Source organism: Galleria mellonella, unplaced genomic scaffold (genome assembly GCF_026898425.1).
Source record: "Galleria mellonella isolate WM207_F2 unplaced genomic scaffold, CSIRO_AGI_GalMel_v1 utg173, whole genome shotgun sequence".
NCBI lineage: Eukaryota > Metazoa > Arthropoda > Insecta > Lepidoptera > Pyralidae > Galleria > Galleria mellonella.
Window position 1 is genome coordinate 1,392,094 of NW_026442016.1, and position 18,281 is coordinate 1,410,374.

At 32.7% G+C, this 18,281-nt stretch overlaps 1 protein-coding gene across 1 annotated transcript in view; it reads right to left on the minus strand.

The window, feature by feature from the left end:
• Window positions 1-16: 16 nt before the first annotated feature.
• LOC113515382 (uncharacterized) overlaps window positions 17-18,281 on the minus strand; it is a 194,692-nt gene continuing 176,427 nt past the window's right edge. The window contains exons 6-15 of the mRNA XM_026899567.3: window positions 17,841-17,965; window positions 17,212-17,340; window positions 15,648-15,816; window positions 14,675-14,838; window positions 13,291-13,458; window positions 11,869-12,071; window positions 6,557-6,722; window positions 5,115-5,248; window positions 4,652-4,769; window positions 17-4,505 (exon numbers count right to left, since the gene is read on the minus strand). Coding sequence (XP_026755368.2) covers window positions 2,877-4,505; window positions 4,652-4,769; window positions 5,115-5,248; window positions 6,557-6,722; window positions 11,869-12,071; window positions 13,291-13,458; window positions 14,675-14,838; window positions 15,648-15,816; window positions 17,212-17,340; window positions 17,841-17,965 — 3,005 coding nt within the window. The 3' untranslated portion in view covers window positions 17-2,876. The remainder of the gene's footprint in view (window positions 4,506-4,651; window positions 4,770-5,114; window positions 5,249-6,556; window positions 6,723-11,868; window positions 12,072-13,290; window positions 13,459-14,674; window positions 14,839-15,647; window positions 15,817-17,211; window positions 17,341-17,840; window positions 17,966-18,281) is intronic.

The following is an 18,281-nucleotide window of genomic DNA, read 5'->3' on the forward strand; positions in this document are numbered from 1 at the left end:
AAATAAAATTAGGTAATATTTTTTGGAATATTTTAATTATTAAAAAATTCAGAAAAAACATAGTAAATTGTTAGAAAATGAATTTATTACAAATTTGTATTCATATTATTAGAGTAACAGAAAAGTAGAATACTTAAAATAGGATAATTTCATGAATAAAAAATAACAAATACTGTATACTGTAAAAACATATTCTATCACAGACTAATTAAGTACAGAGGAATGGTGTTTCTGCAATTGATGTATACATAGGTACGATATTCATCACTATCATGTCAAATTAATCAAAGCGTTAAAAAATAATAAATAAAGAATAATGCCTAATTACAAGACACCAAACGAATTTATTAATATTATAAATTATATTTTAGTTTTGGAATGTAGAAGGGAATGTAATTTGTTGATAAGGCACTTGGAACTAATACAGTGAGATCATAGTCGGAGTTTACAATTAGTATTGAAAAAATTTATAGTGTTGTAGAACTAAGATTCATTTGGAGAGATCCTATCAAACATCCTGTAAAATCTTATATAATTAATACTTCATAAACTACGAAACCATTTTATAGTTCAATAGATAGAATCTAATCACATTTATTTTGAAATACACAAATAACACGTATTTAATTAGATATAGTAAGGAAGAATTTTAATAGACCTACGTCAAACATAATTGTAGTAAGTAGATGTGAGATAACATCTACCTACAATTTTAATTAAATTTATCAAATTGGTAGGTAGATATTCCTCAGATAATACAAATTTGTAACACCTCCAATACTTTTAGTATTGTTTTAGAAATGAGTTTCTATACAATAGCTTTTATATTTTTACCCTTACCTCCCTACGACAAAGCTCATAAACGCTGTGCCACAGCCGGAAAGCTTTCGCGATATATTCGCACGACTCATAAAATACTGGAACACATTCCTTTTAATATCTGAGACAGAAAAATCTGGTGTTATATTTTTTTTTTTTATGATAACAAATAGGTAGGTATGCCCCTTTGGAATTAATATTTGTGAAACCATAGAAAAATATTTCTTTTTTTTTTTAAATAAAAATGTATCACAAAGACAATTTTAGGCGGGAACATAATATAAATTCATATTTCATTTTGTACCTAACACCTAGACAGCGTATTAACAATTAGTTTATTGGTAATTATTACTATTATGCACTACTATATTGTCATACTAATAAATTCAATAACGAAAACTCTATCCCAGATATTGCAGAACATAAATTACTTGACAAAATTAGTATTCAATTTAAATACAAAATGTGTTATGTAACTATGTAATTTTATTGTAAGTAGGTATGTTAGTTCATGTTAAATCCAATATTTTATAGAAAAATATTTATTGATAAAACAGTATTTTTAATATTATTCATTGTTTTGAACTTATGTATAGTTTATATAGGATTCCAAATTTTTGAGTAGCATGAGTAGGTTACCTTAATAAAATTCTCGCATGTACCTAAGTACCTTAGCTAGAAGTAATAAGTTCTATTAATTATCAGACATAAGCTTATTTTAATTTTATTTACAGTAGGTATAAATGTGTTTACTGCAATGACGCAACATTTTTAATGCCATAAATTGACTACTCAGTTCAGTGATCTAAAAATAAAGTTAGTTCAAGTTGGCTATGAAGTCAATATATTAATGCACATGAGACAACTTGATATTGCAGATGTTCATAGGCTATGGTTGACCATTTAACATAAGGCGAACTGTTTGCTTTACTGCGACAATAGTTGTTTAAAAAAAAATTCATTACCGTCTAAAGTTGGAATCATATAATGAACTATACATAATTAATAATGTTACTTGACTTTTCTCTTAGTTTGGTGTACTTTTGTTCAACAACTGATTGACTTTTTAATTGACAATCATTTAAATAAACGATAAACTATAAAATTAAAAAAATATGTTAGTATGTATTTTCAATAGAAATAATGGAATGAAATAATAAAAACCATCGATATGTAAATTGAAGATATAAGCAAAGTAATTGCTAAAATCTCTTGAAACATATACACATATTCGAATGAAATCAATTCTGAAGCAGCATCTTTATAATTAAAATTTCGGTTTGATATTATTTGGACCATTATATTTTATGGACTATTATAATAAAGTCAGAAATACTTTAATATTATATTCTCATTAACAGAAAAAATTCCAATTTTGAGTTGGTATTTCTGTAATTTACATCTAGGACTATTTATTTTCCATGTATTAGGAGCTGGTGGTTTCCTTCACTATACATATCGATGGGGTAAAGTATTAACATAATATTATATGAACACTTTACACAGGTATGAGTAAATTTGTACAATACATAGCATGTAGAAAAAATAGAGATTCATTTATAGAGATCGTTCAGTGAAACTAGACCATTGCCAGTCCCTGTCTGTCGCTGCCACATCTCGTGATCTTCTCATTATACGAAAATTAACCTATGACGATTTGTTATGTTGTTAAATACTTTCCTTACGAACATTACTTCAGGAAAATAGAGACCAGGATATGATTGTGCGATATCGAGACTTAGTTTCGTAAAATATCCTATTTTGTAACTAATCTGTACACGTTCGTAGAAAAAAAAATATCCAACTAAATTATTACACGATTAGATACAATTCATAAGACTTGAGATTTTAATACTTACATCTTATTATAGCTATTATTATGTATTTAAAGACTGGGCAATGGCCTGTTTCAGTGGCTGGTTATATTCTAATATTAAAAGCAAATTACAATATTTACACGAGCCGACATGTTACACGTTGCGGATACCTATTATACACATAATCATTGTTCATATTAATAACTTTACAGCATCAAGTTACCATACAATTGGAATGTTTTAATTATCGATAATGTTCAAGAACTCTTCCGGGGAGATGAGTTCGTCGCCCGGCGGCGAGTCGGAGGCGTTGGGGACGGTGTTCTTGAGTTCGCCGAACGTGTACGTAGTTCGATTCTTACTAGCTCGCGAGTTGCTGACGCGCGGTGCTGCAGGCAAGGAAGCCTCGCAGTCCAAACTTGCACGTTTATTCCAACAGAACGGCTGACGCGGCTCAGCGCCAGCGGACATCGGCATAGCCATATGTACACGAGATTTACACAACTCATTGTCACTCAGTTGTCGCTTCAGTTTGTCTTTTCCTACAACCAACTGGAAGCCCCTTACTCCACCGTCAACAGGCGATTGACCCAGTTCTTTTTCGCTTAATTGCCTTTTTAATTTGTTATTGGCTTCGATAGGACTAGAACGTGACGGTTTATCGACTAGACTATTCTGTCGCGTTCTGCTCCCTTGAGCCACCGGGCGAGAACTAGACCCGCCCTTCAGCAGTATTCCTTCGTGGCGACTACTGCCCGAGGAACTGCTCGAATTAGTGTTACATTTGTTTACGTCATTCGTATTATTTTTTCGTAACGATTCTATAACGCTATAGAAGTGGTCGAGCTCACTATTGCTGTTATTTCTAGACCGGCTCAAGTTGTTTGTACTATGTCTATGTGGGCGGATTTGGGCGCGAGGTAGGTGGCCGTAGCTGCTCTGTCGCGATATTCCAACGCTCGTCTGTCGTCGCGGCATGCTACAGCTCTTTGGAACAAACGCGTCTTGGGACAAGAGTATATTCTCGTACACATGAGCGTTGTCCATGTCCTCATGTGATATGAGATTCTGACGACTTTCTGTCGTTTCATTCTTTTGTCCTACGGAGTTGCTCTTTTTGTGCCCACTACGAATTTTCGTATCGGATATTTTTTTCATTAATTTACAATCACTGGCACTTCTAGGTAACAAATTGGCATAACCATGATCTACATTTTCTTGTTTTTGTGTTTTTTCTATTTTAGGGACACTGGGAATATTTTCTGCATTTCTCGTGGAATTCGAATGCTTCGGCGTTTTATTGTTGGATGGATTCGATTTCGAGAGGTCAGTAGCACAAGTTTGCTGTGGCTGAACTTCATGACGCTTCCTGTCTACGTCAGGTTTAGATGATTTGTCTAGAACTATTTTTGTTTTATCACTTTTGCATATTTTGACACTAAATCTGAATGGTGGTTTAAATACAACTTGAAGTCGGGCTTTTTCTCCAGAAAGAAGATTGGTTGCACTCTTGGACGGTCTAGTTTTTCGTGTGCCTTTTTGAACTTGCCTATTTGTGTGAGCTCTTTCTGTGAGGCCTAACGGAATTGATTTAGATTTAGGAATAACATTGGGCTGCGGTGTACTCAAAAGCCATTTCTGTACTTTCGTTAAAGCCTCAGTATCTTTAGTGGGCGAAGAGGGGTGTTTTTGCATAGAACTATAGTCGATTGTTTCTTTCTTCATTTTTGTTTTGCGTTTTTTAACTTTTCCTTTATGTTTAGATAAAATAACGTGTTTCGGAGATTTCCCTTCGGCGTTCGTAACTATTGCTGTGTTTTCTTTTGTGACTTTATGACTTTCTTCAGGTTTAGGTTGTGCACTTGGCTTCTAAAAAGAAAACAATAAATATATATTGAACTCTGTAATGTTATAACAATATTAAATATATATATATATATATATATATATATATATATATATATATATATATATATATATATATATATATATATATATTTGAAACATTTGCTTACCCTCTTTTTATTAGCGTTATGAGAGGGCGATGCTTTGTCTCCCTGCTTCTTGAGATCCTTCTTGTTGCGATAAGCCCTCGTACGCAATGCAACTTTTTTCTTAAGAGGTAATTTTGATCTGTAATAAGTATACATATAATTTTATTACATGCATTCAATACAAATAAAAAGAAGTAGAATCATCATTCTTTTCACAATTTTCCATATTTTGGGGGTGACAGAGAACATTTTTGTGATCATATTATTATAGTCGTCTAACTAGTTGTACCATAGAAATTCACATCGTCTTTCAGTATCTTTTACAGGTCTATTTTCGATGTTTCCCTTTTCTTGAAGCTCATCCATTTCTAATTATTCTTTTAGTATCGCGCTCCTCCTCTATTCATAATATCCATACAAGTCAATGTCAAACTGTCAAGAAAAGAGTATATTCTTTCTTAAAATGCTTTATATGTGTTCTTACCTAACAGCTGTATGCACGATCAGTCCCTGGTCGTTAGTATCGGGCAGACGGACGGTTTCAGTTGTGGATGAGTGTATGATGGTCACAGACTTCAATTTTTTACCATGTCGGCCCAGGAAGCGGGTGCTTGTAAACTGAAATATTAGAAATTTTATATATTTTAATATTACATATTTAGCAACAATTATTTTAGTGTGTAGTTTCCAACTGTCTATTATAGAAGATATGCTGTGAAATATTCTACCCAAACAATCCACAAATTAGCTAAAACCTACCCAAATTACCTTTAATAACAGATGTAGGTATTTGAGTAACAAAGAAAAGTGAGATCAATTCGAGAGAGACATAAAGTGATCGTAGGAGTTTACAAATATAAAATAATTTATCTACAAATTACTTTCTGTATCTTTTTCCTTGGAGATATAAAACTAGCATTATACACCTACTATACTCTACTTAACTACAAGAGGCATGTTGACGAACAAGCTTTTCTAGAAAAATATACAATTCTTTAGCGTTACTCTCATTATTGTTCGTGGTTACCTTATAAAATTGATTAATTATTAATAACACTAATTTTTAGTGTCAATTTCAATTGCTGGATCAAGAATTATGCAGCATCGCTACAGAAAAAAAAAGAAAAATAAGACAGATTTATTTTGAAATATATTTCATCTACATATATTTTTGTTTGTATCTATAATAAGTTTATTATTAATCTTTTGAAGGAAACAATAAAGAGTATCTATCTATCATTTGATATTTAGTTATCTTTAATATATAAAAATCAATCAAAACATGACACGATATTTGTTCAAGCTAATCTTCAAAACCCTTCAACAAATTTTAAATTTTGTAAATGTATATTGTTTGTTTCAACTTAAGAGATAGGATCGTTGTTATTACGATACGTTTGGCGAGTTAGCTAATTATAAATAATTTTGTAATTTAATTAGCTTAATTATAAATATTTATAAATATGATATATTTTGACTAATACAATTTTATTAGATGCATTATTTAATTTCATGCATTTTGCTTTGCTGCCTGTACTAAAATAGGCTCTGGTGTGAAGACAGATCAACTTTGACTGTGAGGTAAATACGAGTATATCCCTTTAAACTAACACTCCGTATAAATACTTTGTTCTGTGGTCTCGGCAAAGAATAAGACACCTTTTACCACTAAGGAAGCGACTAAGGAAACTTAATCGTCAAGGGATGGGCAGCAGCGTCTTTCTTAAACATCACTAAACGCTTAACTACGGTTGCCAACCCGCCTGTCAAGCGTGGCACCTACTGGCATAATTCCACTTTATGTGAAAGGCCTTTTTTCAGCAAAGAACAGTTACCACAGATTATAAATACATTTCACTCTAAAATTGCTACAATGTTATTAGTTACAGTACATAAGGCTAATGGTACATAACGTTATAAACTTACCAGTAATACAATGACGGCGAGCAGTATGATCAGCACCGCATACCAGTGTCTCAGCATCCAGCGCTTGAAGCCGGCGATACTCTCGTCAGATAGTAGCAGCTTGCGCAAAGTCGCCAGCGGCCCAGACGGGTCCACCTCGCGGCATCGTTGGAACACGTCGCAGTAACTACAGTTTCAATAAAATAAATATAGTCGGTTTCAATCGAACTTAGGGAAAAAATAACTAAGATTTATTAAAATTATTGTAGAAATATAATGTTGTAAAACATTTGATGTACTTTGCACGCTTAAATAACTTGCCTTTATAATAATAAAAAAAAAAACTGCTTGAAATGAATGCACACTTTTATTGAAGGACGCCATGACACTTACTTAATTACATTTTCCAATGTTGCCAACCTTAGGAACAATAATTTCCAATATACTACAATACTCTCCCTTTACAAGTTCAAACGTTGAGGTGCTCGCCTCTGTCTTTCAGAACGCCTCAATATTTGACTTGAATGAGAACTTTCAAAAGAATTACTAGCACAAGCTACTTCTTCATTTTGATTAGTAACAATTTCAGAGGCTATATTACTATTATTACAAATGTTATCTGTTACCTCTGAAACTGGATCAATTACAATTGTGTCTGAATTATCATTACCATTTTTATCATAATTATTGTAAATAGATTCATGAGAATCATTAATCACATTATCATTTAATATATTTTTACCAGTTTCACTTACATGTTCCTTCTGATTCTGAGACAAAGAACGTATTATTTGGTCCAAATGACGTTTCCAAATTAAATTCTCCTCTAAAACTTTACATAAATATGTTCTTTGACCCAAAACTTCATCAATTATACACTTAACAAATTTCTTCTTATTAGGATTTCTATAATCTCTACAATAAACATAATCTCCCTCTTTAAATTTTTCCTCTCTTTTCCCTACTGTTATTTTCTGGTTTATTTCCTTTTTAGTAGATAATAAATCTAATCTGGATCTAAGTTTTCTATTAAACATAGCTTCAGCTGGTGAAACATTAGTAAAACAATGTATTGAATTTCTATAATGAAAAAGATATCTACACATTAAAGTTTCAAAAGACACATTTCTATTCTTGACATCACTTAATGACTTGTACATAGAATTCTTAAAATTCTTTACTGCATTTTCTGCAAAGCCATTATAAGCTGGATGAAAGGGTGGTGATGTCTCATGTTGAATCCCATTTTTAAAAAGAAATTCAGAAAATTCTTTAGAACAAAATGTAGCTGCATTATCTGTTACTACTACTTTCGGTAAACCAAATCTACTAAAACATTCACAGAAATTTTTCTACAGTTGTATTACAATCTAAATTTTTCATAATAAATGCCTCTGGCCACTTAGTATAACAATCTACAATTAATAATATCATTTTACCCTTTATAGGTCCTAGGAAATCAGCATGTACTCTTTCATATGGAAAATTAGTTCTAGGCCATGAAATAATTTTAGACTTTTGAGGTTCTGGTCTTGCAGACATACAAACTTGACAAGACTTAACAAAATTTTCAATACTATTATCTAAATTTGGAAACCAAAAATAAGACCTTGCATTGTTCTTCATTTTAACAATGCCCTCATGTGAAACATGAAGCTCCTTTAATAAATTATTCTGTAATTTCTTAGGTATTACTATGCGATATCCCCACATAATAACTCCACTCTCAATATATAATTCACTTTTACGGTTAATAAATGGTTTAAAAGCTTCATTTTTCATATGTTTAGGAAATCCATACCTTATCATGTTGTAAACACTACTTAAAATTGGATCCTTTCTAGTTTCAGATCGAATTAAATTTATATCTATAATATTCTGATCTTCAATAAAATTAATATAATCACATTCTTGATTATTACTGTTTAACACTGTTGACTGTAATGGCAATCTTGACATACAATCAGCTTTAACATTTTCAATACCTTTAATATGTTTAAATGTATAATCAAAACTTGACAAATACAATGACCATCGTTGCAGACGCCCTGCTGCCATTTGTGGTAAGCTTTTATGTTCACCAAACAATGCCAATAATGGTTTATGATCAGATAATAATTCAAACTTTCTACCTATTAAATACTGATATAATTTCTGAACAGCCCAATAAATTGCTAAAGCTTCTTTATGAATCATGGAGTAACCTATCTCCGCTTTAGTATAAACTCTGGAAATAAAACTGATGGGTCTTTCTGTCCCGTCTGGCAAAATATGACTTAAAACTGCTCCTATTCCATTTTGTGAAGCATCACAAGCTAAACGCAAAGGTAAATCTCTACTATAATTAATTAACACATTATCTGAAATAATATCTTTCTTAATTGTATCAAAACTTTTTTGACATTCTTTTGTCCAATTAAATTTAATATTTTTCTGTAATAAATTATATATAGGCTTTAATTTAATAGATAAATTTTTGATGAATTTACCATAATAATTAACCATCCCTAACCATGCACGAGCTTCTGAAACATTTGTAGGTGCAGGTGCCTTAATTATAGAGTTCACTTTTGACATATCTTTAGATAATCCCTTTTCAGAAATAATATGACCTAAATATTTAATGTCCTTTTGAAAGAAAGTACATTTATCTTTATTGAGCCTAATACCTGCCTCTTTAAAGCGTTTTAAAACTTCCTTTAAATTTTGAAGGTGCTCAAGGTCATTATTTCCAGTGACTACTACATCATCAATGAAATTTACTACTCCTTTGGCTCCTAACAAAATCTTTTCAAGTTTTGCTTGAAATATAGCACTAGCTGGTTTAGTACCATAGGGCAATCTATGTAATTTATATATACCTCTTGGTGTGGACCAAGCTAACAACTTCCCTGTGGCTTTGTTTAATATCAAATGATTAAAAGCATTTCTTAAATCCAATCTACTGAACTTTTCACCTCCTTGTAAAGCTGTAAATATATCCTCAATTCTAGGTATTGGGTGATTAAACTCTTTCAAATATTTATTAACAGTAATTTTATAATTAGCACATAACCTTAATTGACCATTCTCTTTGATAACTGGAACTAAAGGTGTACCCCAATCAGAATTATCCACCTTGGAAATAACACCTTCTTTTTCTAATTTTGTCAACTCCTGATCTACCTTTTCCTTAAATGAAAATGGAATGGGTCTAGGTTTCATAAAAATCGGCTTAGTGTTTTCTTTTAATTCTAGACAAATCTCTTCACCCTTAATAACACCTAATTCATTTTTAAAAACATCTGAATACTCTTGCAAAATGCTTTCTAAATTTGAAACGTTTACAGAATTCAAACCTATTAACTCTTTCATGTCCATATCAAAAAGATTCATTAAATCTCTACCAAATAAATTTCTACATCCATTTTCCACTACTAACAAAGAACAATGAACTTCTTTTCCATTTAATTTTAAATTAACTGAAATTTCACCACTTGGCTTCACCAATTGACCACTATATGTTTTTAATTCCAATGCAGTATGGTTTAATTTAACATTACAAAATTTTTCTTTATAAATCTTATAAGGAATGCAAGAAACAGTCGCTCCTGTATCCAATTCCATATCTAATGGTATTGAATTTACATAACATTTTATCATAAAAGGAGAAATATAATTAATGTGTGACTCATGTTTTACTGTAAATATATCCACTGAATTATTTTCAATATTTATATTATTTGTAGGCTTATTTTTACACACTAATGCTAAATGTCCTATTTTATTACAAATTTTACATTTATAAGACTTATATTTACATCTAGCAAATGAATGATTAGGTTTTCCACAATGAACACATTTTAAAATATTACCTTGGGGACTCTTGTCACATTCCTGTTTATTAAATGTTTTTATTTTTACCTGTGCACTAGATTGTTTACTATTAAATTTATTTGAAATTTTATTCACTGACACTAAATCACTTTGTTGAAATGATGATTCCTTATTTAAAGCTATCTCCAATAAATCTTGAGTATCCTTTGTTACAGGCTCTTCACATAATCTATCTTGTACCGGCCCTGGTAACATTCCCGTAATAAATTTGTCCTTGACATACTCTTCTATTCCTCTTCCAAAATTGCACTCTGTTGCCGCTTCTTTGACACGAGCAAACCACTTGGATGATGACTCACCCTCCGCCTGCCGTAAATTGTAAAACTTTATTCTTTTTCTGAAATGGGCAACTCTTGGCTGAAACCTTAATTTTAAAACTTCTTCAATTTCCCTGTATGATTTTTCTTTCGGTAAAGATGGATGCACCATGCTTTTCAAAATTTTGTATACATCTTGATGTAAGGAAATTAACAGGGTTGGTAGCTGTCTTGCTTCATTTATTTGGTTTGCAGTAAAATGCTGTTCCATCCTTTCCAAAAAACAGTTAATATCATCTCCTTCTTGAAAGGGTTTAAAAGAAATATTTGACGCCATGTCGGTTGTAATTTGTAACTTTTAAACAAATTACAAAAATGAAAAATAGCACTTGCGAATTATAAATACTTTTACTTCGTCGCCATTTTATAATGTTGTAAAACATTTGATGTACTTTGCACGCTTAAATAACTTGCCTTTATATAATAAAGAAAAAAAACTGCTTGAAATGAATGCACACTTTTATTGAAGGACGCCATGACACTTACTTAATTATATATGTTGCCAACCTTAGGAATATATATATACTACAAGAAACACTCTAAAAATGAACAACAAATCAAATCAATTCATGGGTATTCTATTTGTACTAACGATTATTGAGGATCAGCAGATTGTCTTATACTCGGATCAATTACTCGATTGTTTACATTTTCATTATGTTCCATTGAATATTATATTCATTCATGACATAAGACTGGTTGGACAATACTCGTGCCTTAAAATTAATAAGACACCTAGTGGTGGTAGTAAAGAAACAACTGACACAATCTAATAACGATACATCCAAGTATTTTAGTCTGCTCGTAATAAAGGTGATATTTGCTTGTCATTCTGAGTAACTACCAAAAAAAAAAACATAAAAAATAGACGAGAAATTTGTATGAGATCTTATTACTAAAAATTGTTTTCTGTCTGGGAAACGGGAATTTAATATGAACTTTCTAGGTATGTTATTTCTAGCTTACAACTTCATTTGAAGGGGAAAAGGTAATAGTAATGCGGACTATCAGTCCCATTGCTAGCAATATACCTTGTTCCCTATCATCACTCATTGGTGCCCTGCCAGCGTATACCATTAGCGCAGGTCATTCATTAAAAAAAAATCATTTGGAAGTTATACAAAAATGCAAATATGTCACCCGTTATAGTCGTTGCACGGGGTGCCGGGCTTGGCGTACATGTCGGGCACGTCGTAGGGCGGCGTGTTCCACTGGAAGGAGGAGAGGCAGGGCCCGGCCGGCTTGCGGCAGCACAGCTCGCACGCGGCGCGCGCGTCGTCCTTGCGCGGCGCGCACTGGCACGACTCCAGCCCGTACGCCAGGCATATCGAGCCGGTACACTCCTGCAATTTATTTATTTATTACTTACTTTATTGCTGATATTAACCTAACCGAAAAAAGGTAACATTAGAGTTATATTGTCAATTTTCGAAAACAATTAACTAATTTTTTATATTTTTGATTTGTTTTAATAGAAATGGCGAAATAATATGTTAACAATGCAATAAGATTGTTATGAAATATTCGAAAATTTGAATTCTAATGACATAAAAGTGTTTGGAAATTTTCAAAATTATAATAAGTGTGAAGTAGGTAAATGTAAAATATTGAATTGTTTCTGTGGAACTTATTCTATAATTAATAAAATAAACTTAATGATAAGTATTTAATAGTATTTTTTATGAATCTACCGTCTAGTTCGGAATGCAATTCAGCTGAGAAGAACGGGCAAGAAACCCCGTTATTGGCTGTTGTTCAACAAATACAAGTTTATGTCAAAAACGTGAATGAATAAATGGACAACAAACTTCATATTGATAAAAAGAAAATAAAAAAAATTACAAAGCTACAATCAATCACAGTATTCTTGAACAGACCAGTTCTTACTATATATAAGAATACATATATACTCTAATCTATATACTCTAATATATATACTCGTTCACAAGTATATATATATATAAGAATATATATATATATATATATATATATATATACACTCGTGAACACCCGTTCACGAGTATGACGGATGGGCCAGCCATCGTGATATTCGACTATAAGATGCCTATATAATGAATTTATTCGCTATAAGAATATTTTTTAAATTATCTTATATATTACAATATTAAATATTCTTCTCAATTGTTTATGTAAATTGATAGATGATTACAACGTCGTCACACTTTGATTACTTTCGATATAAACTCTCTTAAAGATTTTTATATTATATTTATTAAATTATATTTATTACAATAAAAACAAACACTTCAATTTAGATGTTACAATTACTAAATTTACGCTCGTGATTTCGTGCCTGTGATCAGAATGTCAGTCAATAAATTGGAATACAAAGTAGCCAAAATACAAATAAAAAAGAACTCATATTTTTATACTTGTATTTAGGTTACGTTTATTATTTTGTATCTCCATTCTAAATCTTACTACACAAGTTACTACGTGATTATGTGCATATAGCAAATTTCATGACGATGACGTGTCTGAACAAATAATAAAGAAATAAATTCTCTTGTATATTTATAAGACAAAGATGTTGCTACGTACTCCCATGTAGCAGACGAGCTCTTTGTCGCAGCGGGTACGATTGGGCTTGTGGCGGCTGGCGGGGCAGGCGGCGCGCTTGCCGTCGCAGTGCGCGGCGTCTCGACATCCGTTGTCCGAGCGACACTTGTCGCCGAACTTGAGCGTGCACGACGCCGTGCAGCACGGGCCCTGGAGCGCATACGTCACACAATTACGAGTACAATATTAACTCTTATTTATAATCAAAATCGTCTCTCAATTATTCGTACTGAATGTTTTTTTTATGCAACTTAGAAAGGCAAATGAATTAGAATGGCAGCTGATGAAAAGTGATAACCATCGCCTATAGACATGAGCAGTACCATGGACGTAACAGAGTATACTGTTTCGCTCATGATAATTCCCATGTGTTGCCATTCCGGAAGACTCATGTATTATTCTTCTATACCCTGTAAATTTACTGCCATATCTCACCCTTCAAACCGAAACACAGCCATACAAACATAACTGCTTCACGGTAGAAACACGAATGGGACACAGGTGCTCATGCTAACGATTCTTGTACAAAGTCGCCCTCTAGTATGTGTTGCCCGTTATAGAGTGATTGACCCTTATTTAATTTAAGGGGAAAAGGGATTATTCGTAATGGAGACTAACAGCCTCATTGTTAATAAATGCAATATAACCTATCAGGTCGTCCTCCATGCGGTTCCCCCTAGAAACATTCGTGTTTAATTCTTGTTGAATTCGTCCCGATGGGCCCACCGGGATTAGTCCCGCCTATCAACAAAAAAGGGTCGTCTTCGCCTATCAACTCTCACTGGTGTCCTGTTAGCCTATTCCGATAGCGCGGGCGAGATTAAATTAGTATTCCATTATCATCTATGAAAAACCCTTTTTTAGATATTATGTTTTCAAATTGGTCAAGATAGGCCGAATTCAAATTGTTTCCCGTGGGTGTCATAAAAGGCGACTAAGGGAATTTAATGATTTAGGGACGGGCAGCAGCATCCTCTTAAAACATCACTAACCTAATTGCCAACCTGCCTGCCAAGCGTGGCTACTATCGGCAAAACCTCTCAAAGGAGAGGCCTATGATCAGCAGTGAATAATTGAAGGCTGATATCATCATTATCACATCATCAAAACTAAGGAATCCAGCCATGCTATAAAATGAATTAGGACAGAATTTTGTTAAATCTTTAACAATTAAAATAAAAAAAAAATTGAGTCCTCCATATGAATGTAACAGTTGAACGCACTAAATTTTTTGTCCTTTTTTTGATCCATATTTCTTTATTGGAAGTGTTTAATATCGCTGCTGGTACAACATCTCCTTCAAAGGATGCCGATTTCAATTTTATCCTGTAAAAGCTATTAATGATTAAGGATTTGCTGACTTTACCTGGCTAGGGCTGCAAACACTATGTTCCGTGAGCGTACAAGGTTTATAGTGCGGCCGGGCGGCCTGCGGGCGACAGCACACGTCCGTGCACTCGGAGGCCCAGCCACAGTCGCACTCCTCGCCTTCTTCCACCACGCCATTTCCACAGATCGCCGGCTGTGGTTCTGTAAAACATAGAAACAGTTCGAGTTAGACGTGATATGTTTCGTACTTGACTCGTCGACCGCGTTAAGTTTTTCATAATCTCAATATGAATATAGGGCTATTTCGGGTTTTGTCTACTTCTAAGAATGACATATGTTTCTTATTTTATCCTTGCTACTTTTTTTTCATCCAATAAACATAGGGTCTATATGTAAAAAATAACAAATTTTATGTCTGGACTCCGCTGCGCAACGACACAAAAACCAATTATTATTATTATTTGGCCGTAGATGCCGTCTTTAAAACATACATATTCAGAGAATGTAAATTATTTTAAAAACTCATAAGAATGTAGACACTAAAATTGTGTATACCCGACTGCTACAGAAAGGGTAATGTTATTCGAGGTACAATCTTACTTATATAATTGTAATTAGACAATGTTTGTATAGACATATATATTGACATAGAAAATATATAAGAAAAAAATATTATGCGGAATCTTAGTACGACGAATATATGTCAAACAATAATTTTTAGAAATTTTGTCTGTTTGTCTATATGTTTGCTTCAACATTGAGCAAAAACTACTGCATATAACTGAATGCGGTATTCACAGTTGTGCTCCTGAAGATTTAAATAAAAAATTAGCGTATGTTTCATCTTGATATGCCATCTAAAAATGGTCTAGTGATTTTCCTATTTCTATTATTCACGGTGCACGAAGCGGGCAATAGCTAATAATAGTATAGAATAGATATGGCATTCAACTGTCAAAACCTTTCAAAATGTGACAGTCCGTTCATGTCACGTGTACTAGTTTACTAACCTGTAAAGCAACCTTTGGATGACCTGGCCTTGTTGTTGAGCACCGGGTCGATTGCTCTGAGTGAGCACGGAGAGAACTTGTTGTTGTTCTTACGGTCGCCGCTGGTGGCGCGCGCGAACATTATGTAGTTCCCGTCTTCACCGAATGGGGTACACACTTCAGGGTCGTGCTAGTGATAAAAGTTTAACATGATTAATGGCGTCCATCATCACGTCTCCCTATTAGTTTATAGCGCCATGATATTCTTGACGGGGTGTAAGCTAGAATAACTAATAATAATCCTGTTATTTTTAAATAGATACATAAAATATATTTTATTTATAATGGCGGCTCTACTCACACATTTATTTTAGGAATTACCAGAATAGATTAAAACTTGAATTTACCAATAATGACTGACTATAGTTATTATTCAACGAATAAATAAATACAAGAAAAAGAAAACTAGCTTAGAAGTTGCTTATAAAAGAGCTTAAATAAATATTTAAATTACTATTGACGTGCATAAGTGATAAAAAATGTCCCAGACAAATGATTTTGATTCCTTGATTTTTATCGTGTGTTAAGCTTAAATCTATGTAGAGTTATATGTAGGTATTTGATCAAATAACTTCAACTGGGTAAATTGAGTTTTCCTTTAATGCTCAGCTAGGAGCAGTGGTTCTATTTTTAAACTTACAACTTAGAAATTGGGTTAGACTTAGAACTTTTCGCGGGATGTTTGAGTTGGTTTTGCACAATGCTGGGGGTGGTTGTGAAAGTTTCAGTTTGGTATATAGTGAGAATAAATCTTTGTCTTTTATAATTTCGTTAAATATTTCCATTTATACTTAACGTCTGAGATTGGTACTTTAAAATAGTAATTCTATTTTCGGTAAGATTTTCATTCCAAGATCTTTAGAATTACCTCCATATAATTTCCTACACTCATCCCACATATGGAGTCATATGTAGGTTACTGCGTGTAGTGTGGTAAAAAATTACTTTGTTTTAAAAATTAAGAGTTTTAATAGTTGCCAATTTTGCACTGCACGTATGGAGTTAATGTTGCCCCATCATGTTTATCTTAATTTCTTTGTTTGTTATTTGTTATTTAGAATATAAGATCCTTTTTATCTGTTAATATTGTCAGTTGCAAATCAGTTTTAAATCAATCGTCTCTATTCATACCACAACACCACACATTTCATCACTGACGCACTAACTTTATCGATCAGATTATGTGAATTTGTAATTGAATTCGTATAGAATATTTACTTCAATGACAGTCAGTGGATGTAGGTGGCTCGGGACTGTTCCTTATGGCAGTTTATGGGGAAGGCCTATATTCAGCAGTGGGCAAATAACGGCTGATGATGATTATATCATCATCATCATATCAGATATAATACTATTGTTAATACAATCGATAAGTTTAAAGTATTAAACAGAGTATCTCTTTGAAAATTCTAGTGGAATTCAAGAGTACAAAATTTTGTGATAAACAAGTATAACGACAATGGTTGATAGATGTTTCTAACTACCCTATTTGAAATTATAGTCGTGAACTTTTACGATATCTTACCGGGGATCCAAAGTTGTGTCCGATCTCGTGGGCGAGTGTGACATGAGACACTGCTGGCGGCACGTGTTTCCCATAATTCAAGAGTGTCACGATGCCAGTATTTAGTGACTTCATACTACCACGATAATGCTGTTGAAGAGATAATTATTTGGATTAGATATTAGACTTAAAAACATATATCACATGCTACTGGATGGCTTCCGTAGACTAATTTATTAATGTAAGGTTTCATAATTATGCTACATTAATATCCTTTATTGTTTGTTGCTATAACACAATGAAGTTTTGTAGAAAAGTTGATTTTTTAGTTGATTCTTTGAAAATCGAAATGATGATGAAAATTGAATTTTGAATTGAGCGGAATACTATAAATAAAAAAAAAATACGTATTATACAGTGCAGATTAATTAATTATATTTACTATATGGTAATAATTTAAATGCATGAATAAACATTATTTTAAATTTTAAGTCTCGGGGTATTACATTGCTACCACTTGAAATTTATTAATGCAAACGACACAATAGCGCGCTCGATCATCACTCGTTCTTATTTTAAAATCCCTAACCTGTAACACAGATAATATTTTATATATGTCCTTCCGACCCTACATACGTTGACCTACTTACCCCATTTTTTTCACACACGCCGCCTGCATTTTTCAGATCACCAGTCCACGCTAATCCTAATGTGCCCATTTCGAAGTCCCGGTATGTAAACATATACGCCAAACAAAAAGCATCGTAGTCTTCCTCTGTGAACATAAATATAACAGTGTGATGTCTTTCTTCTCAAAGATTGTGTGAAACTTTATTAAAGTTTTATTCTAAACGAGAGGGAATGTGTGGGGAAAAGAAAAGTAGGTAAGCTTCATGGAAGATTTAGACTTTAGTACTTTACTTGTAGAAACTTACAACGGTCTTGGGACTATTTGGTGTCCCAAAAAAATTGCTAAATTTATTGTAAGAAGATTTGCAATGATTGTATGGAGATCCTTTTTCGTATTTAGAATATCTGATCTAGAAACTGGAATGACAATCGTAATAAAGTGCGTTGAGAAGGCAAAGTCC